This window comes from Lepidothrix coronata, unplaced genomic scaffold (assembly GCF_001604755.1).
Source record: "Lepidothrix coronata isolate B3197 unplaced genomic scaffold, Lepidothrix_coronata-1.0 Scaffold12, whole genome shotgun sequence".
Taxonomy (NCBI): Eukaryota; Metazoa; Chordata; class Aves; order Passeriformes; family Pipridae; genus Lepidothrix; species Lepidothrix coronata.
In genome coordinates, this window is record NW_016690192.1 from 5,935,099 (window position 1) to 5,957,015 (window position 21,917).

The 21,917-nt window shown below is 41.6% G+C and overlaps 1 protein-coding gene across 14 annotated transcripts in view; it reads right to left on the reverse strand.

Annotated features, from left to right (window-relative positions):
• Positions 1 to 21,917, reverse strand: part of DOCK7 (dedicator of cytokinesis 7) — a 95,849-nt gene that overhangs the window by 61,830 nt on the left and 12,102 nt on the right. For all 14 annotated transcript variants that reach the window (XM_017805429.1, XM_017805428.1, XM_017805425.1 and 11 more), the window contains exons 3-11: positions 10,819 to 10,994; positions 10,582 to 10,650; positions 7,908 to 8,037; positions 7,589 to 7,801; positions 7,103 to 7,188; positions 5,140 to 5,206; positions 3,802 to 3,951; positions 1,655 to 1,735; positions 13 to 178 (exon numbers count right to left, since the gene is read on the reverse strand). In XM_017805429.1, the coding sequence (XP_017660918.1) occupies positions 13 to 178; positions 1,655 to 1,735; positions 3,802 to 3,951; positions 5,140 to 5,206; positions 7,103 to 7,188; positions 7,589 to 7,801; positions 7,908 to 8,037; positions 10,582 to 10,650; positions 10,819 to 10,994 (1,138 nt within the window). The remainder of the gene's footprint in view (positions 1 to 12; positions 179 to 1,654; positions 1,736 to 3,801; positions 3,952 to 5,139; positions 5,207 to 7,102; positions 7,189 to 7,588; positions 7,802 to 7,907; positions 8,038 to 10,581; positions 10,651 to 10,818; positions 10,995 to 21,917) is intronic.

Sequence of the window (21,917 nt, forward strand, 5' to 3'; positions counted from 1 at the left end):
CAAGGACTGTACCTCCTGTGCCAACTTCGACTTCCGTGGAATCTCTTTCCAAGCTCCCAGCGCTGCTCACGATGTTCATCAGATGAATGGCTGTCCAGGCAAAAGGCATCCGATACTTGCCGAGTCTCTGGCAAAACTGCTCTGCCTGGCCTTTCAGTTTTTCCAACTTTTCCTTATTCTGTGAAGAAAATAATTCAATTCAAGAGATTAAAAAGAGAAGAACAGGAACGAAGGTTCATTTAGCAAAATAAGTGAGGAATGATGGTGTCTTTTCTAACTCCCAATGACTGTTTCAATAGGACCTTCTAGAGGAGGATCACCAAGTGTTGTGGAAATGCAATTTCTGCTTCCCAAAACTGCCCTCAGGCCACCAGAGACAGGACAGTCTGACTGTAAGAGCAGCTGTTTCATGCTTTTAACCCTTCTGAACGGCCTGTCAAATCTCAGTGAGCTCATCTGCCCACTGCTCCTTCAAAAACATCTGAATTTTCCTCTCTGAAGTCTGAAATAGCCTTTCCTAATGTCAGTTTATGCAGCAGGTACTCAGATCATCTGGAGTTGCATAGGGAACTCAAAACATTGCTCAAATAAGTAGTATCATACTTTGTTGAGGAAAGAAGGGAATAAAAGACAATTTTTCCATAACTCTGCATATTGCTCTTTAGCAATTTTTTGCTTTAGAAAGGTTGTTACCTACAAGACTTTAAGAAAACCTCAGACAGGGACTGGGTAACAACAGAGAAACAGCTGCGGCTCTAGTTCAGGACGTGCTTATGCACTTTGAAGGAGATGTTGAAAATTATCTTTTCACCCATATTCCCAAGCATCTTGCAAATTCAATTCCAAAATTTCACTTAGGAATACAGGAAACGGAGTTTTTGCACTTTTGTTATCTATACACCTGAGGTGAAAAACATTTATTTTTCATATTGTGGTACAGTGATATAAAGACAGACACAGACAAAAAAAAATGTAACCTTCTTCACCTAAAATATATCTGAATTTTAGGAAGGAAATATTTTATTAATAATTTGGTTAAAACTAACAAATGAACATCCCAGTTCCTTTGAAAAAGCATAATGGAAAGGCTCTGATCGCAAGGGCTGGAACCTCTGGTTTGCCCTTCACCCAGTCCTCACTGTTACCTTTCGATCTTCACTTGGCTCAACCCAATTGTACACAAAATCAGGAACCATTTTTGATACTCTTTTATAACCCTTCCCTTCCAGGAAGGCAGAAGTGATGGGGTTAAGCTGCAGAAGCAGTGGAAAAGTCGGAAATTTTGCTGCAAATTCCCATCCAAGGCTGCCTTGACTTGACCCAGCTGTAAGCACAGAGCTGATCCTTTGGGATAGGGGATCACAGATGACTGAGCTTCATGGAAACCATACATCTCCCCTGCCAGCCACAAAAACTGGTGACCTTTAACAACTCTACCCCAATAAGGCATCAAGATCCAAAGGTCTTTGACTTTTTTTTGGCCTTCAGAATAGGATTAGTTTCTTAATTAAAAATGGATCCTCTTAAAGGCAGAAACAGTATCAATGGCTTTAACAGCCATTGTAAGTAAGTCCAAGGTAAAAGAAAATGCTTTATGTTAATAACAAAATAGTTATTAAGTGCTTGTAACAAACTTAATCAAAACAATTCTTACCTTTGCTGCATCAGATTCTTTAAAAATCATATAAGGCTCTGCACACTCCCCAATATCTCCCTGCTGTAATACCTTTTCCAGCTGAAAAGGAAAAATAAACCATTGTAAGGACACGTATCCAGCAAGGATTGTTAAATTAAACAAACACTGGGAAGCAGAAACATTCTTTCACAAGAATTAAAGCTTGATTTCCCTTTGTGAGTCAGGGAACAAGCACTGCACTCAAGTTGTTAAAACCATTAAGTTCCCAGATTTCCAGCTATAACTGAATCACAAGTGTAAAATATAGGTCCAAAGGGAACATATAAAAGTTTGGGTTTGAGCTGTTCTAGAGCCACTTTCAGCTCATTTTTAAGGTTTTAAAGACAGCTTACACTATCTTCAGCATTATCACTTTAAGAGTTCTGTTCTTATCTCTATTCTCCATAATAAGGTCCTATTGCAGCAGCGTAAACAGGTGACATGGATGCACTCAGGGAAAACAAGCATTATTTTAAATCAGATAAAAATATCAAATGAAATCAAAAATTAATCAAATCAAATAATTAAAGTTAGCCACACAGTCTATGTTTGCTGCTCAAGTCTCTGAGTAACAAACTACTTAACACTCAGTTCCTGATAGAAATATCTCCCCTATCACATGCCTGAAGACTGTTCCTCTCCAAACCATCCTGGCCCTTCCTCCCACACCCACCACTCTGCACATGCTGTTACAAGCTCAGAATATCTCTGAACTTCTCCCATGTGCCATTCATACTTCTCTGTTAGTAGAACTCCAAGAGACTACCACAAAGTAAGGAACAAAACTACTTTTCATCAAATCTTGCATTCCCCGCTGAGTTTACCAGCAATTCCAATTGTCTGAAAAGTGATTTTCCAGTAAGACCCATGTAAAAATTCACCCAATAAGGCACACAATGCATCTGTCTTATTTATCCCTGATTATATTATTTCCATCGTCAAATCAAAAAAACAGCTACGCCACCAGCTCCTCTTGGATCACTGGTTTTACAAGCACTAATGTGCATCCAGAAGCTCTCTTGTCCAGATCCTCATAAATATGGGATTTTCCCTCATATCTTCTAAAAATCAGAGGAGTGATTCTTCCCTGTGAGGGTGGTGAGGCCCTGGCACAGGTTGCCCAGAGGAGCTGTGGCTGCCCCATCCCTGGAAGTGTCCAAGGCCAGGTTGGACAGGGCTTGGAGCAACCTGGGATAGTGGAAGGTGTCCCTGCCCATGGCAGGGGGTGGGACTGGATGAGCTTCCAACCCAAACAATTCTGTGTTTCTGTGACTCTATGAATACCTGTGCACAGGCAGAACATGATTTTCACAAAGAATTCAGAAAATCATGCCACAAATTGCAGATGAGAATATGCTTCATCACTACTGAAAGCCTTACTCTCACCTGGGATTGTTTTTGTCATGCCACAAAGCCTTAATTCATTTTCAAAAGATTATTCCTTGTGCAAGAAGCAGTTCCTGAAGAACACGCACACTGCCTATGATCTGAAAGTATGTCCTGAATTCCCTTTTTGACAACAGGATGATTTTTATGCAGAGACCAGACAAAAAGCCTGACTCAAATGCCATTCTGAACGAGCAACATTTGTGTGCTCACTGAATCAAATAAAAGAAGAGAGAATAACTTTTATCTTTGTATACTTTATTCCAGGAGTGACCAATGTTGCATTTTATTTCAGTTATGGATCTCACTCCCTTAGCAATTTCGGTTCTTAAATACATCTGAAAAATCTGGCTTAAGGGCATGTATCATTTTTTTAAATGAGATTCAGATCAATATGTATTTTTAAATCACTGACTTATCTATCATCTTAAGGAGTCAGCACACTGTTTCATAGGAAGACCAAGGTCAAGCCCGCTTACGCTGATTTATATCATCAAGCAAACCTTTGTGCTCTTCTCAGTTTCAATGCACATCTCCACTAAACTGTTGCTGTTACAAAGGAACTTAAGTGAGAAAATCTGAAATGAAGCAGAACTGTGGTGCCACTGTTTACACTACTGAGAACAGAATCCTGCTCTCCAAAGGCAAATAAATGAACCGGTCAGCCAGATCTCCTTCTATTTTATTTTAAATAAAAAACAAGAGGCAATAACAATTTAAATTTCTCCGGCATTTCTTACCTTTATTACTAGAAAGACATCTTGAGAGGGGTAAGTGATAGAAAATATGGCAGATCTGGCCAGTGTGGATATAGCAGCAGGGGGGACATGAGGCCGAAGCATTCCCTTCATTTGTTCAGAATTTAAATCGAAGTAGAAATTCTCTGAAATCTAAGGAAGAAATTGGGGAGCTTCAACCACTAGTTACACTTTTTTTTTTTGTAAATTCTTCATAAACATAACAGTTTTAAGACACACATTAAAAAGTCCTCCTTTCAAATCATGCATAAAAAGAAAAAAAACCAGTATTTTTAATTAAGAAATCAAGGCAGGACAGTGGAAAAGGAGAAAGAAAATGGACCAAACAACACAAACTACCTATAAAATTTCTTTCAGCTCCTGTAAGGAATGTAATTCCATCACAGGACTAGGAACATCATTGCTACCTGAAAACACCAAGGTATCAAAATAGAAACAGAAAGAGAAAAAACAACATATCTTTAAAGACAGACAGTGAGTTTTCTACACTGAAACACCTAATCCTAGACTGCATCAAGGCTTCAAAGCCAAAAAGGATGTGAGCTGGTTATCAACACCAGAGGTCACTAAAGAACTTACTACTTAGAGTAAAAAAAATGGGAGTAATGAGATGATAAAATTGGCTTATGAAATGTGATTTAAATATTAAACAAAGTTCACATAATATTCCACATACTCTCATCTACATAACTTAAATCTCAATGCATTAAATTCAGGTCTTAAAGAGATAAATGTCAAAATGCATATTTTTAACATTTTTCTCTCCACTACTGCTAATATCTAGAATAAGGAAAACCAAGAGACTCTTTAAATATTAAATACAGAACATAAATAGCCGAATAAATGTATTTTGCATTTTCAATAACTTAGATCTTGAAAGGACTCCTCAGTTTTGTTTAGATTTTAGCAATTTTAGCATGTATGACTTTTTTGTGCATTATTCAAGTGTTACTTGACCCACACCATGGTGAGTCACGAAAAAGAGATTAAGAAAGTCATAAAAACCTAATCTAAATAAAAGGTTTCAGTTACCTAAGTGGAGAAGAGACTTTTGAAAGCCAAAATTGGACTATTTTTTTTTTTTTTCTGATTTCAGGCACTCACATATTAGATAATATTTTTAGAAAAGTGGTTATACCTCAACTGCTTTACTAAGCAGAAGAACACACAAGATGGCTCATGAAATGCCTTCATCATTCTTCCAAGCACCAGTATGTCACTGAGTTTGTTTCCAGCATTAATTCTTTCCATTTTGCTTTTAATACAGGTTTGTAAAGCTTCAGTGGCAATCTCATCACTCAAATAATTAAAAAACCATACCTTTTTCTTTTCTTTAACGTCATACAAAGCCAAGCTTGCAAAAATGGGCTCAATTTCTATTTCGAATCTTGAAAAAAAAGAAACATAAAATCAGTTAACTTGCATTTTGTAACAAAGAATAACCAACCCCCTTCCCAAATCCTTCCAAGGTGATGGTGACTGAGATGTCAGGAACAGCTGAGCCATCCATTTTCAGGTCCTGCTGAAAAGGGATCTTGATCCCCAATATCCCCCCCACTCCTCTCCCGTCCTGCTCCCTCTGCATCGCTGCTGATCCCTTCCAACAGGACCATTCTAAAAGCCTTTTCAACTCATTGACTCATTGAAAGCCAAGCAAAGCCACCTAATAGCTTCCTGAAATGGAAAGGAATTATTAACTGGAATAACTGGGCCACTTAGCTCCTCTGATTCTCTGAAGAAGCTGCCCCATGTGCTAATTTAGTCTGCTGACCTGTTGACAGGGCTAAATGGCCAACTGGCTCCTGCCTCTGGACAGTCAGGGACAGGTATTTTGACAATTTTCAACACTTAACTGTTGTCAGAAAATACCAAGATCTCAAAAACTCTCTCAGAAAGGTGCCAGCTTTTTGGAGTAACTGTTATCCAGTATTTATGCAAACTCAAACACTTCCCACAAGAACAGTAACTACCAAATAGAGCTGAACTTATTGTTGGATCACCTGGGCACTTGCAGTCCCCACAAAAGGATCCCCCACGCATCGGGCCTTGCACAGAGCTCTCAGCTTTTCAGCCTGGAATTTGTACTTCCAGCAGGGAGAACATCACTGCACCATCAAACAGGTGTTGCCTCTAGTTTCACAACAAAGGTGAGATTAACCTGAAAATGACCCTGCTTAGGTCATCTTAGCCTTCTCCCAGGGGAAAATAAGCTTGTTTTTGTGCCACTGAGGTGGCACAACCCCAGATGCTTGGATTACACCTGTGAGTACAGGTTCAGAGATTACTATAGTACACAAACAAGTAGATTTGCCATAAATTTACAGTCAGCAAGAGATGTTTAAATAGCAGAAAACACTAATTTCCAGCATCTAACTTATTTATGCCAAAGACACCATCCTTTCGACAGGAAGCTCCACTGCTACTGCATATTATGTTGTTCCAGTTCATAAAAGGCTGCAAAATCAGTTCATCTCTACGGCTATATTAGGTCCTGGAGTACTCTACGAGCAGGAGATATGTCCTACACATATATCTCAGTTATGAGCAGCAATGTAGGCTAACTGGAGCTCTCTAATAAGAAGGGTTGACCTAACTGAGGACACAGAAGATGAATACAGCAGTGTGGAAAATCAGTTTTGTACTTTATTTCTCCAAGGGAATAACAGTAAAATTTTACCTTGTGTTATTAGAGAAGAGTTATAGGCAATGAACCAGCTGCAGGTAACCCTATATTCAGGAGCTCCACTTCATTAAACTTGTTTAACAGGTTTCTATTCCTCCAGTTAATGCTTACTAAGTATATAAAGTCTTCACTCTTAAAGGGACACAGTCAAGGTTGTTGAGCCTAAACTTTGGCAAATCTTTGCTGTCTTATGCTTTAAAGCTTAAGCATTTTTTAATGTTTGTCTTTTTTGTTTTCCCTCTTACATTTCCTTGTTAGGGAGCCGAACACCAGTGACTGGACAACCTAATAGCCCTGGATGAGTGTGGTGAAGCCCAGTGACATGGAACAGGTAGAGCTGGATAACAGCAAGGAGAAAAGCCAAGGGAGGTGAATATTTTCTCTGTCACACCAATAAGCAGAAAGTCTTGAAGATACAACTCTCTGATGCACAATACTGTGTAACTCAACCCTTAGAAAATTAACCTTTAAGCCTATGATCAAACATCTCTTCCAAGGGTAATAAACACAGCGATGGAGTTTTCCAGATGCACATGGATACAACAGCAGATTTAAATTCTCAATTTCTGCAACGCAGCTCTCTCTTGGAGTGATACTTACTTAAGGGACAAACACTTTACCAAGAGTCTTTGGCCAAAGTGCTCTTTGGGTACTTCAGGGACACTAAGGCGTTCTATAGGCTCCTCCTGAAATTAGAGACATGACACTTGTACAAACCACTGACAGCATTACAAAGCAAACATATGTATCACTTTTTTCTTCTGAGACACGAGCACCAATTTAATTCGAGGCCTCCCAGCATGTTGCATTCATCAGCAGCTATAAATATGCCAAATTAAATCCCTTTAATGTTCCTACATTACTGGGGATTGCATAACCATGAAGAAAACCCAATCTTCAGAAAGTAATATCTATGGCAACACACTATGCTAAAAAACACGAGACCCACAAAATAGCTGCAGTTCTCATGGATATTAAACATAGGTGATCTTAAATCCTTTAAAGCCGTGGCAGACTGACGTGGCAGCTTTCACATTGCCTATATCCTTCACTTTTTTAGTCTCACCCACATGTATATAAAAATACCTCGTCTGGTGCTGGGTGTAGTGCAAAAAGCTCCTTGTGCCTACTGGACTTCCTCTGGTCCTCGTTGTGGTGGTCAATCTCCTCATTTGGGGTTCGGTCCAGTAAGTTTGGGAGAAGGGCATCTGGAAGGGAGTTCTTCAGATCAAAAATACTGCAGGCCCAGCTGCCCCGGGGAGTGTCGTCAATCGACATTGAGCGTCGCTTAAGGTCATCCTGAGATCCAACAAATTAAAGCAACTTATAATGGGAAAAGGAACTGCACTTTTAAAACAGAACTATAAATTAGGTTTTATGTAGCAAGGTTTTAAAGGCACATTACTTGTTCATCCTGGTAACTGTTGCCATCCGGAGCTTCATCAGACTCAAAGATCTGTTTGGGGAGCCCCTTTTGCCTCTCCTTCTGTTTGTCTAAGGTGTTGGGATTGAATCCAGTTCCCAGCTTGTGGTATCTGCAAACAAAGTATTTCAAATGCGTTCTTAGCAGCCCTTTTGACCCCAACCCCAGAAGCAGAATCACAGAACAAACCCAGTATTATCAGTGTGGGTGCTCTCAAGGCATAAACTGCTCTCTGCAAACACTATTTCCAGTCAGCCTCCACTGGAGCTGGGTCATAATCCAACAACCAACTACAATGTGACTCTGTTCATCTATAAAGCAACCCTGGGTGATGTCAAAAGAAGGACTATCAATGGCCAATTAAAGTCATCATAAAATGTGCAATTGTGATGCCAGGAGTAGACCAGGCCAAGAACACGAGGACTGAAGGCCAGTGGGTCTGCTGGAGCAAGAACTGACAATATTGGTACCTTGAAAACCATAACACCAGCTCAGGTAAGTCCTGAACACCTCTGGAGAACAGGCAACTTTCCAATCTCAACTAAAACAAGTGTCTTCCCAGAGCATCTTTGTAAGGAAATCGGGTCCTTCGGAGGTTTCCAGGGTGTAAGAGCACTTGGTAGCAAACAATCTGTCTGCTGTTGCTGACAACATCGGATCTCTTTGACTAACAAATTTGTGGGTACCAAATGGCACCATGTCTGTACTTACACACACACACGGATAGAGCCATGGTCTCCTTACAATACTCACTGAAGTCAGTTCCCAAAGTAGTGCTGGGGTCACATCTACAATTAATTGTTCCTACCACGCCCTGTTACTAAATTTACCACAGAAGGATGCACAGAGGTGTGAAAACCATGGATGTGCTAGAAGTGAATAACAAAAGGCAGTAGAAAAAGGAGGAATGCATTTTCCTTCCTAGACTATAATTCCTGAGAGTTGAACACTAGCATCTGTATAATCCTCATCTGGATGTCTTCATTTCCATCACACCTCCACCAATAAGTGTAAATCCATTCTAAATCACACCTGACTTCCTCAGTCTAGCACATAGAAATTATGTTGCAAGGTTGAAATCACAATATGCTATTGTTTTTTACAGAGCAGTGAAGAGAACTTATTTACCTTTCCCAATATCACTAAAGGAATTACCGAATGGGAGATTTGCCTGCCCCAAAAACATTTTGGTTACAAAGACCTGTAGGCAGAGACTGACATACAGATTATTTCCCCTGGGGTGGTGAAGAGGAGGATGGAATGTCACAAGTCATGTTCTCCTAAAGCCAGAAGAGCTGGATTTTGCACCCTCAGAGCTAGCCAAGGCCCTTGGAACCATCCAGTGGGATGGATTAAGAGGAAACTGTTGGCATCCTTACTTGGAAAACAATTCAGTCCTTCCCAGACAGGCTTTTGGGTTCTTCCCCTGCTCCAGTAGTAACTCTTATTTCTACTCAGTCCATTGCCACAATTTTATCCAAGTGAAAACTGCTATGAATATTTATGGAAGTGCCTTCCCTCCTCTGAAGGGGCAAGACAACCTTTGACTGGAGTTCAACAATTGCTCATCACACCTTCAACCCCTCTATGACACAGAGCACAACCTGCAGCCAATCACATAAGACAAAAAGCCTCCAAATAAACCTCCTCAGTGCAGGAATTGCAGCCAGGAGTGCCAGGTACAACGAAAGTTGCTGAGAAATCAAAAGTGGGTGGCTGGGTGGGTCACACTGTCCAGGTCTATGGTGTATTCCAGACTCTGCTGCAAAAGCTGGGAGTTAATAAAGCATCTCCTTCCCTCTTGTTTTTTTTTTTTTTCTGGGTGGTTTTTTTTTTTTGGTATGAGATTACAAAACACATTTTTATTGGGTCACATTAGCAGTGCAAAGCATATCTTCAGCATCCCCTCAAGTGTTTCTCAGGACAACATTAAACCAGCGAATTGTATCAACTGCCACAAGGGCAGAGCTGTAGCTGCAGTGGAGTCATTTGTAGGTGATACACATCACATGGATCACTTACTCCTTGACAGCAGCTCTTGAAGTCATCAGACTTCCAATCATCCGAGAGACTCTGTGTTCCAAGGAAAGCCACTCGGAAACCTTCCCGCTGATTTGCATGAAATAATCAATGCATGCACATTCTCTAAACTGAGCTCATTAGGTAAACGTTGTGATGGTTCAAATATTAGCAATTATTTGTTTAAATTAAGTACATTTCCAAAGTCTCTTTGGAAACCAATGAAAGCTGCAGAGGGCACCTTATCTATTAGATGGTTGTGATTGCACATCATAGCAGAATTAATGCAACTTCTCTCTAAAAAGAGCTAAAACCAGATGCAACAAAGAAAGAAACAAGAGCTGAAAGTAACTTCACTTGTTCACATTCCCTAATTTCTCTACCATTGTAAAGGAGCAACTGTAGACTAAAATGGCCTAGATTTTCCCAAATGCCCCAGGGGATTTTGACGTCCAAGATCCAATTTTCCAAACACAAAGCATCATTTCAGCTAAACACAAAGCATCAGGGCAACTAAAAGCCAGGGCACATGGAGTCAGTAGCCAGGACAGTAATTTTTGAGCCTCCTCATAGCAGTTAGCCAACCTGCAAAAATGTAAATATGAAATGAAGCTCCAAATACCACAGGGGAACTCACTTTCTGTTCACAATCGCCCAGTCTTCTGTGTAACTTCTGACACAGTCCCTCACGTGAGGGTCCATCTCGCTGTTAAAGAATAAAACCACAAATTATAATTATACATTATAATGACTTCTTAAATATACATACTTTTACTTAGGTTTGCCTTTAATTTTCCAGTCCAATTTAATTTGCAGCCCAAAATTCCAGGCTTCAGCCCTGCAGACACTCCGCACAGAGCAATTAATTCCTCACCTCTCCTCAGGCACGGCCGACACGAGTGTCCGGCATTCCCGGGGGGTATAAACCACCTCGATGTCATCGGGGGGAAACTCCAGCAGGTCCCTCAGGGGTCCCGACTCCACGGCGAGCGGGTGGGTGATGAGATAGTCCTCCAGGTCCACGGGGTCCACAGCTTCTGTGAGCGGCACCTGGGGACACACAAGCCATGAGAGGGTCTGAAATCGAGGTGAAACAATAAAGAAAAATCACATGCACATCTTCTACTCTACTCTGCTTTTTTTAAACCAGTTCTTCTGCCTTGTTGAGGAATTTGATGCAACATCAGATGGTGATTAACCCTAGGGGTGTTAACCTCAGTTAACACACATCACAAAGATGTTTTGCATGTCTTATCTTTTATCTGATATTCCTCTGCATATTTCTCTGATGCATTCTATTATCACCTAAAAAACACAAATAAAGCCAAAAAAGGTTACAGCTATTTTCAAGAAGTTCAACAAAACTTAGTACCTCATTTCCCATGTGCATGACCCTGGATTTGTTTTGACCATGCTCTGATCACAAAGCGAACCTTGACCCTGATCCAAGACGCAGGAACCCTTTCTCCCTCAGGCACAGCTAGGAATCCAGACCAAGGCCTGATTTACCAGGAACTCAGGCAGCCATAGAACTCTAAAGAGTAACATTATTTTGAATTAAACCACTTCTCTGGGGAACACAAAATACAACCTTCATGTAGTGGAAGTTTAAGCTCCTCCCTCGTATCAGAGCCTTGATGATGGCATCATGACACGATGAGTCTGCCCATGCCAAGAGGGAACACTGCTCTAAATAAAATGGATACTTAAAAATCACCTTTACTGGGCACAAAGCCTGTACCTGAAGCACAAGGAATGAATGAACACGTGCACGAAAACAATAGATTTCAGGGCAGGGCTGGTCTCACCATCCTGAGCTTTTTTTAGATTCATGAAAAGAAAATTTGCATAAACTGGAAGCATACTCACATTGCATAACTTGTATTTTTACATATGTACATTATATAAATACATGTATATATTCTGATATGAGATCATTATGCTATGAAGCTATACATAAACATAGACATTAAGAAAATGAAACACTAAAAACAAGTTTTGAGGAACCTGTCTCTACAGCAACTGACAGATTTCCCTAGAATTCCCTGGCACATGCCAGTGAGGCTGAGTGGTTTAACAAGAGTCACAAAAACACATTAAAATTCAGCAGTTTTTCTCTTCTAACTTCCTCTTTCCTGTCATCCAGATGATTTCTGTGGGACAGGGAACTATCCTGTAGCTTGTCTTGTGTTGATGACTTTAAAAAGAACATTTAGTACTTCAGTTTTAAATGTGCTTCTAAGAAAAACTGCTATACAAATCTCAAATTTCAGTTTTAAAATTATTGCCACAAAGTTCTAAAATGAATCGACTTTTTATTCAAGGAGAAGATTTGGCTAACACAGAGGGTGTTGAACGAATCTCCCTACCACACCCACCCTCAATGATTCCCATTTTCTTAAAACTCAGAAGGCTAATCCTCCAGCAGAAAAACAGAGTAACTTCAAGGAAGTCAGGTAAGTTGGACCAATGACTTTAGGCCAGATAAGAATCTGGTTCATCAAAAAAATACAATGTCTAGAGATTTAGCATTTGTTTCTGCAATTTAGGAAAATGATATAAATTCATTTCTGTGTAAAGAAATGCATCATCACAGAAGGGCTGGAAGGGACCTTAACGACCATCTAGTTCCAAGCTCCTGCCATTGGCAGGGACACCCTGCACTGTGATATGATGCGATATCATCATCATCATCTATTTAACTCTGACCTCACAACCTTTTTTCCCCTTCTAATCCTGGACTCTTGAAATATTCAAAAGATGTAATTTGGAGAGCTTCTGTGAATACAAAACAGATACTTTTCACTGTTTTCATCACTGCAATGCTTGCAATGGAGCAGAAGTTGTCATTGCTCCTTCCCACATCACAGCTGACATGTCACCACCTCAGCCTGTTCCTTACAAACAGACAGACCAGCTCCATTTGGCACGAGATCACTGAGGGGTGACAGTTTATCCCTGAGGAATAACATTTGAAGTCTTACTTTCACTCCTCCTGCCGACCTCCCTTCCACACTGGCAGCTCCAATGCTGAGGCACGTTCCAACGCTGAGCTGCCCGTGTAAGTGTTGTGTTTGAATTTGCACAAGCTCATTTACCTGTGATTCTCTAACACAGAGGAACCTCTCCCTCATTCCCTCCAATCTTTCCACTCCACTCATCCCAATAAACAGAAAGAAACTACAGAAAGACGAGGAAAAATAACCTGTATTAACACAGAGCTGAGGGAAACACAAAGGGCCCAGCAAACATAGGGCAGAGACTGTCACTGCCAAAAAACCACCATGTTTCATCATTCCTGGCATTTCACATCTCAAATTTCACTTGTCCAACAAGAGCACTGGACAAGAGATGAATGAACTGGTTATGCTAGCTAAAAATTACCAGATACAGAAAGGCAGGTGGTGCTTAGGGGCTATCCATGCGCTCCAGGGGTTTCCAAGCCCTTCAACCATCTCAGGATTAGACCCAAGGTTACACTTCACAATCTTCCAGTTTGTCTCTTTGGTAACTATTGTACCATGAAGATGTAAACAAACATAAAAGTCAAACCCAGAGGCCTGTGTTAGACTCACCATCTGTGCAGCCAGAAATACTGTCTAGCACCTGAGTAAACAGGCCAAACATAAATTCATGGGTATGAAGAGGAACTACTTGGTGTCAGACTATTGGCACATAAAAGGCAAGCACATTATTTTAGGCTTTGGATATTTGTGGGGGGGAAAGTGATGAAAGAGGAGGAGGAGGAAAGAAGGATGAATAAATGCACCAAGAGGAAAATGAACCTAAATGGTTTCTCCATGTGTGAATGGAACCACGAGAGCTCCTCTCATGGCTCCTGCTGCCGATGGCTTAACCTTTTCCCTGTCTTGCTTCACACTCCTGCATCACCCTGAAGGTGTGGATGGGAACAAGGACACACACAGCACACCAGGGTCTATTCCTATGTTACCAAAGCATCAGTCACCTGAAATTGCCACACGAACCCATTAGATGGAACGTGCACACTGAAGGAGTTGGACAAGTTCAGATAAAGACCAGGTTACCCAAACTCAACATCCCACTGATGGAGGAGTAGAACCTGCTCTGCCATCTCACCTCCAACTCCCCAGCCCAGCTTACCTCCTCAGGAAAAACGTGGACAGGCACTCAACAGCTGATTCCCCTGGCCTGTTCGGACCATCATACTTTGTACAGCCAATCTCAGTTATCAAAGAATAGCAAGTCCCCGTCAGCTGCACATTAAAAGGTTTCAAATCTGCTGCAGCTGAAATGGGGAACAGCTGAGGAGGATAAAGCTGTGCTTTCCCACAGCCCTGCTTGCTGGCAGACTGCAGAAAGCAATCTTCGTCCTGCTCCCAGAAAAAGCCTTTTCAATTCCTCCTGACAGCTCCTAGGAACCAACAGTAGGAGGTGCCTCTTCCACAAAACGCAGCCAGTTCTTCTTCATTGGACTTCCAAAGGTAGAAGGACAATTCCAGTCAAATATTTGCAAATGTGCAGCTCATCTACCACCTGGCTGATCATCCCAGAGTGTTTTGTATTGGAAGGGACCTTAAAGCCGATTTTATTCCAACCCCCTGCCATGCGCAGGGACACCTTCCACTAGACCAGGTTGCTGCAAACTCTGTCCAGCCTGGCCTTGAACACATCCAGGGATGGGGCAACCACAGCTTCTCTGGGCAACCCGTGCCAAGGCCTCACCACCCTCACAGGGAAGAATTTCTTCCTAATATCTCATCTAAATTTCTCCTCGTTCAGTTCAAAACCATTCCCCCTTGTCCTACCACTATCTGCCTATGTAAAAAGCCACTCTCCCTCTTTTTTATAAGCCCTCTTCAAGTACTGAGAGACCTCAATGAGATCTCCCCAGAATACTGGAGTGTTACCATAAGAAATCCTTGCCAGGGTGTCTGTTTCATCCAAGAAGTTTATTAATACCCTCCAGAAACCATAATGTGCAGAAGTCCTGAGCATCTTCCCAACCAGGACTATGGAATAACCTAAATTAATGGCAAATACATGCTAAAAATATGCAAAGGAAACCTGCTCCCAGAACTTCTGCTCTTTTAAAACATACTCTTTGATTTTGTGTGGGCTGTAATTACAGATGAAATTTTGGACAACCTTTCAGACAATTCCTTAGAGATTTCACTTGGTCTTTATCCCATGATGACACTGTCACCTCACTGAAGGTAAGCACTATTCTGGAGCTATTAAAATGAACAGGACTACAAAGAGAGAAAGGGCAGCTCAATATGAGTAAGAGGGGCATAACCTGTTCCCTGCCAACATAAACACTGTGTTTATCACAGTCCTGATAAACTGAAAGTACAGAAGAAATCAAATAGGACTCTCTTTTCAGACTTACACAGCCCAACTACCCCAAATCAAACCCATCACTTTCAAATAACAATCCCGCAAAGGTATGCCCTTAACCTGACCATAGACACACGTTCCATCAGTTAACTAAGACACCAGCCTGCTTGATTTGGCTTCTACAGACTATTTAATTCACAGTGTCCAAGGTGCACCCGTGTAGTTGCAGTCATGGCTCTCAGCAGTTGCACTACAAACCTCTATTTCAAAGGTTTACAACTCTCCTGCAACAGGGACACTCAAGCTTTCTTCTTTAAGGTTGTGTTATTCTTCACTGTTACATCCCCTTAAAAGCTGGAAAATAAAATCTCGTTTCCTATCGACTTTGCCCTTCTCCAGACAGCAAACATTGTATTTTGCTGTAGCTTTAGTGCACATGTCTCTCTCCTATTTATTGCCTTCTTTTGAGCACCTACCTGTATCATCATCATCACTTACAAAAAAGAAGAACCTGCACAAATCTGGCAAGAGGGGCAGAAGCCTCTGTGAGAGGATGTAGCATCACTCCATGGAGGGTAGCACAAACCTCCATTTACCTTGGCCAAGCATCCCAAGGTAGCAGAGGGATAATGTGGAGGAAAAGCTATACCCAGGGCATCACACTGCAAAGCTCATAGCTTATTCCATCCCACCACAGAAGCAAAGGCAAATTGGGATGAGACCTGCTCTGACATGGCATTCCTGAGAACAGCCTGAGCAGCCTCTCCCTCACTTCCTGCCTTACTGAGCCAAGTACACCTGTGCAGGGACCTGAGGACCCCAGGGCTGCTCTCCTGGACACTGCACAGCAGCTCAGAATGGGATCTCAGTAACAACTAGGGCAGAAAAAGGGACAATTATTATCTCCATCTCACAGGGACTGACTGAACACAGAGCCCTGATATCCACAGGCATTCCAATTTTTGCCTGAAGGACTTCAACCTATCCCTTCCTACACAAACAGCTGGGCATAGCTGGTATTTCTAGAGCCTGTCGCAGAATTTGTTGCCCAACTCACACATGTCCTGACAATCATGAGTGGTCTTGTGGGACATGCTCTAAGCCACACACTCAAATCCCAGCTATGATTTTGAAGACTTTTCCAGCTTGTGTATGCCAGCACAGCCATGAAAAACAACAATCCCTCACATTTCCTTCTCCCTCCCTCACCTCTGCCCTCACAAGATGCTTTATCTCACAGGGAACCACACCAGCATTTTAAGAGGTTATGATATGACAGCATGGCAGGATGCATCTGGCAGAACAAGGATTTGAATCCAAGCTGCTTGTGGCCCAATCAAAGCCCAATTTTCCTTTTATCTCAAAGGAGATGCCTAATTCCCAAAAGCAGAGATCCAGCCTCTGTGAGGATCACAGCACAATCTGGGGCCCTGTAAAATCACAATGGCAAAGACTGGAAGGTTGTACCTCCTGCCTCCTGTGTAGGAGTAAAACTCCCTGCAAGGATGTGATAAGGGACCTTGAAAAATTAACCTTGCAGAGTTCCTCATCACACAGAGGATCCTGACTACTATTTTGACTTGGCAGTCAGGCACTTCTTCAAAATCAGGGTGGTATTTCTTGCCAATTTTGAAATCAGGACAAAGTTCCATCTTAGCTTCAAGACCTCCTTAAACATTAAACAATTTATAACGTGCTAAAACTGCAACAGATTGCACCAAAGCTTCAAATTCTAAATTAATACCAACTTCCCACCCACTGACTCCCTGGGCAAAATCCTGGAAGGACAGAAGCAGCAGATTAACATTTCAAAGCTGAGCCCCAGCCTTCTCTCAGCTATCTCTGGGTCTCCAGGGCAAACAGTCACTTCCCTTGCTGAGCAGTCAGGAATGCAGATGGCCTGTTCTTGTTGTGGCAAAATCCTGTCACCCTTAAAGGGATACTGGTATCTCAGGGAACAGGAGTCAAAGCTGATGTACCTTAGGGAAAATTCAGCATAAATCTGAGAATACAAGAAATATGCTAAAAAAAACACAAAATTTGCAGGCAGGTTAAAGAAGGTAATGGTTTGTGAAATATATCTGCTAAACAGAGGCATCAGATTTATTTTTAAGTGTGAACTACAGGCAAGTCAGTCTAAGAGGTTTTGAAACATGAGCAGTGCAATATTAACATTGACAATGCTTAAGTAATTAAAAAACATGTCTTACTTGCATAAATTACATTTTCTTTCAACTAAACACTCCAAAAATAATCCAAATGGATCCAAATCACACATTTGTCTACTGACATCCCTGCATTTCAGAAAACACATACTCCTCATTTCAAAAGCCTGGTGACTGTTGAGCACAGAGAACTTCTGCATTTAATTTTCTGGCTGCATTTATAATATGTGAAAATATTCAAATGAACCACGGAGATTCCTAGGCAATCTCTACTTTCCATCAACCACAGACAGCTCCCAGCCCTCACCAAGGATGACACCTCCCCAGCCATAAGTGCAGTCATTACCTCCCCACCGCCTCTGGAATGTAGTTCCCTATCTCCTGCTTTGCTCTGGCTCTTATTCCTTCTTTTGCATGCTGTTCTGAGAGATGTAATTACTACAGAAAATAGCTGATGAAAGTCCTTCATTTCAAATTGCAAACGTGCCTCAAAATTGCTGTACGTGTTCTTTGTTAAGGCAAAACTTGTTTTAGAAATTATCTGAAGCCTCCATTTTTAAGATCTGAAAATATTCAGTATTAACTTCTGGATTTTTTTTACAGACTGTGAGAACTGCACTGTGTGTCAAATTCAGGCACTATCATAACACTTGAACTAGAAAAAGTGTCTAATAAAAGGAAATGGATGTCCCATCCCTGGAAGTGTCCGAGGCCAGGTTGGACGGGCTTGGAGCAACCTGGTCTAGCGGAAGGTGTCCCTGGCTATGGCAGGGGGTGGAATGAGGTGAGCTTTAAGCTTCCTTCCAACCCAAACCATTCTGGGATTCTATGAAATATTTGTAAATATATCTACCTAAGGAGGGATCCTACATGTAACTAGTAACAGCCAGTCCCAAAACCAGTGAGATGCTTTATGTACAAATATTGCCAGGTTATTTGCTATGATAACTGGTTGCTAATGTAAGAAGCCATTTGGGTAAAGAAATATTAATATTAATCAGAGATTAATTAGTTATCTGGGAATACTAAAGCAATTTCTTACCAAACCCAGAAAGACATGAGTTATGCCTCCAAGGATGGGTAAGAAGAAAGACAAGATCCTTGATGACTAAGAATTGTGTAATTTCACCAAGAGTGTTTGAAGAACATGAAGACTTTGATACAGAAAACACAAGTGCTGAGATTGATCTCAAAGAGTTGTCCTCTGATAAATTGTGACAAAACTGAGAGCAGAAGCTGAGACAACAATGAAGAAATGAAAAAGCCAAACAGTTTGACCAGAGACTGCAGAAAAATCACAGACTTCCCACTTCTGGCAGACACACTCCATGGAGATGGACCCCTCTGGGCCCTTGGGGTTCACACAGGCAAACCATGGTGCCTCTGAACCGTAGTAACCACGAGCATGGGTGCTCCTCTGAGTGGGAAATACTTGGCACAGTCACATCTCAATTATCCACGGACAATTTATCCACTGCATGGATGGATTAACCACAAGACACAGGAGGACGCCGGCACTGGTGTCACGTAGAGCTCCCTGTGCCCTTTAGTGGCCTTGGACACTTCCAGGGATAGGACAGCCACAGCTTCTCTGGGCAACCTGTGCCAGGGCCTCACCACTCTCACAGCCAAGAATTCCTTCCCAACATCTAACCTTTGTCAGTGGGAAGCAATTCCCCCTTGTCCTGTCCCTTCAGGCCCTTGTCCAAAGCCCCTCTCCAGCTCTCTTGGAGCCCCTTTAGGCACTGGAAGGGGCTCTGAGGTCTCCACAGAATCTTCTCCAAGCTGAACACTCCCAGCTGTCCCAACCTATTTATTAACAGGCCTGTCACAAATACTTGATTTAAGTAACCGAAATTACTTGGTAAAATAACATTTAGTTAAGATTATTTATCTCTGTTAATATATAAACTGTTTAAGTTATTGCAGACACTGAACAACCTTTCAGTGGACACCACTCACCAACTTAACACCTAAAACACCTCTGCAATATGGCTCACTGCTGGTTTTAGCAACAGTAAGGAGCAGTTTTAATTTCCTGAAGCAAATGCCTGCCCCAGAGCAGAGTTAACTGTGAGCAACCCCCAATGGGAGGAGCAGGGAAGAGGATGTGAATGCCTCTCCCATCCTCCCTTGTCTGATGAGGACAGACCATTCAGCAAGGCAGGGCAAAACCTCCAGGAAATACATATAATGGGAGTCACTATTAAGCCTTCATCAGCTCTGGGACAGCATTAAGACTTGGCTCGTTTTCCTTTTCATTTTAGTGATTTTGGTGATAAAATTACTTGGCTCTGAACACTTCAAAACGCCCTTTTCTCTGCCACATGAGATACTGTCATGTTTTTCCCTTGTTGTGCTTCCCATTCACTTGCACAAATTATCTTTTCTTCTTCTTTTAAATTATGTTAAAATAAACAATGAAAATATACAAAGGAACCTATATTCTCTTATTGAATAATTAGATGCTATCTTTGAACACACAGCCAAAGTCTGACATCCAATAAATCCAAGACAAAGCTTCAATTAGCCCAGATAATGCCCATAAACCCAGCAGTGCTTTACAAAGATATGTAAATGTCAGCACCTTCATTTTGCAGGGAGAAAATAGAGTGCTGAGAGCAGACGTGGTCAGATCACATCACATCCACGAATCCAGATCCCTTTATTCCCAGACTAATCAGTATCTCTTATAACAGTGTTTCTTTACATACTAACATTCAACTATGCTGTAATATACATCGACAGACAGGAAATATTACCCCCAATCCTTTGGAAACAGCTGTGATTTTTCTGTCAAACAACTGAGTATACATTCACTCTGCTTATTTGCAAGTTTTATGAAAAGCTGCTCTTCTAATTAAAATCACAGAATCATTAAGGTTGGAAAAGTCCTCCAAGACCATTGAGTCTAACCTTTGACTAAACACCATCTTGTCAACTAAACCACAGCACTGAGTGCCACATCCAGCCATTGAAATACACCTCTAAAGATCTAAAGAAATTGAAAAAATAAGACATCTGAAGATTTTTAAAAATTGAGGAAATTTTCTTTTTTTAGGAAAGAAAAATAATCAGATTTTGGACAATAACAAAAAAATCTCGATTATCTTTGGCACTCAAAAGTGAAAAAAAATCTAAGATTTTATAAGTCTTTATCTAACTTAAAAATAAAAATATCATTAAGAAACAAAAGTTGCTGAATGCAGAATGAGACAAAGAAACAGCTGGGCTCCAACTGAAGAGAGGTCCTGACACCCAACGATTATTTTCTGTCCTTTGCCAGCATCATCTGCCCTCATGAAAGGACAGCACATGCACGGAAAAAATGGACTACGAGTCTATTTGCAGATACAAACCAAAACTCTGCTCTTCCTACACCACATAAATTGTGGCTGCCCCATCCCTGGAAGTGCCCAAGGCCAAGCTGGAGAGGGCTTGGAGCAACCCAGTCTAGTGGAAGGTGTCCCTGTCCATGGCAAGGGATTAGAACTGGATGAGCTTTAAGGTCCCTTCCAACCCAAACCATTCTGTGTGCACAAGAAGCAGACTTCAAACATCAAACCAAGGTGTGCACACCAAAACTCAGAGAAAGCTTTAGCTTCCTCAGTAACTCTGCTAAGCTCTGATAATCCACAGTCCAGCTTTATCCAGGTAAAACTACTGCAGAAATCCACAGAGAACAGTCAGGCTTTGGCCATGCTGCAGCATCCAGAAGGGAAAGAAATGATGGCTGTAATACAGGGTGAGCTGACAGAGTTAACAGGCACCACAAGGAGCTGCTCAACAGAAAAAGCAAACTTGGAAAGAAAAGAAAGTGGTTAGTCAAGAGGGATTATAATGGCCCATAGTAAACAGTCCGGTTCATCAAACAAACAAAGCAAATTCCCCATCCTGCAAGATGCTGGGGAATTCTCTGAAAGGAAGTGCAGCCTCTCTGCTTTCAGTGCATTCAGTCAGTGGGGATTCATGGTGAGAAGCACCAGCTCCCACGAGGGAATACTGAACCTCTGGAGGCATCCAAGATGAGCACAGCACATGGCTCACAACCCAGAGCACAAACAGTAAGGTGCAAATGCACACTCCCTTCACCAGTGGGTTTAGAGAGACTTGCAGAAGTAACTTCAAAAAATAAACCCTCCCTCACGTAACTCTCAGAGCTCACCAGCTCCTACTTCTCATCAACAAAAACTGTCAGTGCCTTCTGTTCTGGGTTGTAAAAATAAAAGCTCAGAGCTGCAGGGACTGCGTCCTGTCTGGAGTCCCAGCTCGGCATGTTAGGTTACACAGGAAAAGCCTTCGGAGGCCTTGGACCTGTGTCTGGGGTTTGAGGAATGTGCAATTAAAATCAGCTGCTCCTAAAGTGGCAGAAGGGTGGAGGCTGACAATAATAAACTCATTTGAAAGCAGTGTCTTCTCCCCAGCTCTACCAGATACCAAATTAGAAACACTTCTGGCAACATTTTGTCTGCTGCTTGTGAGGCAAAAA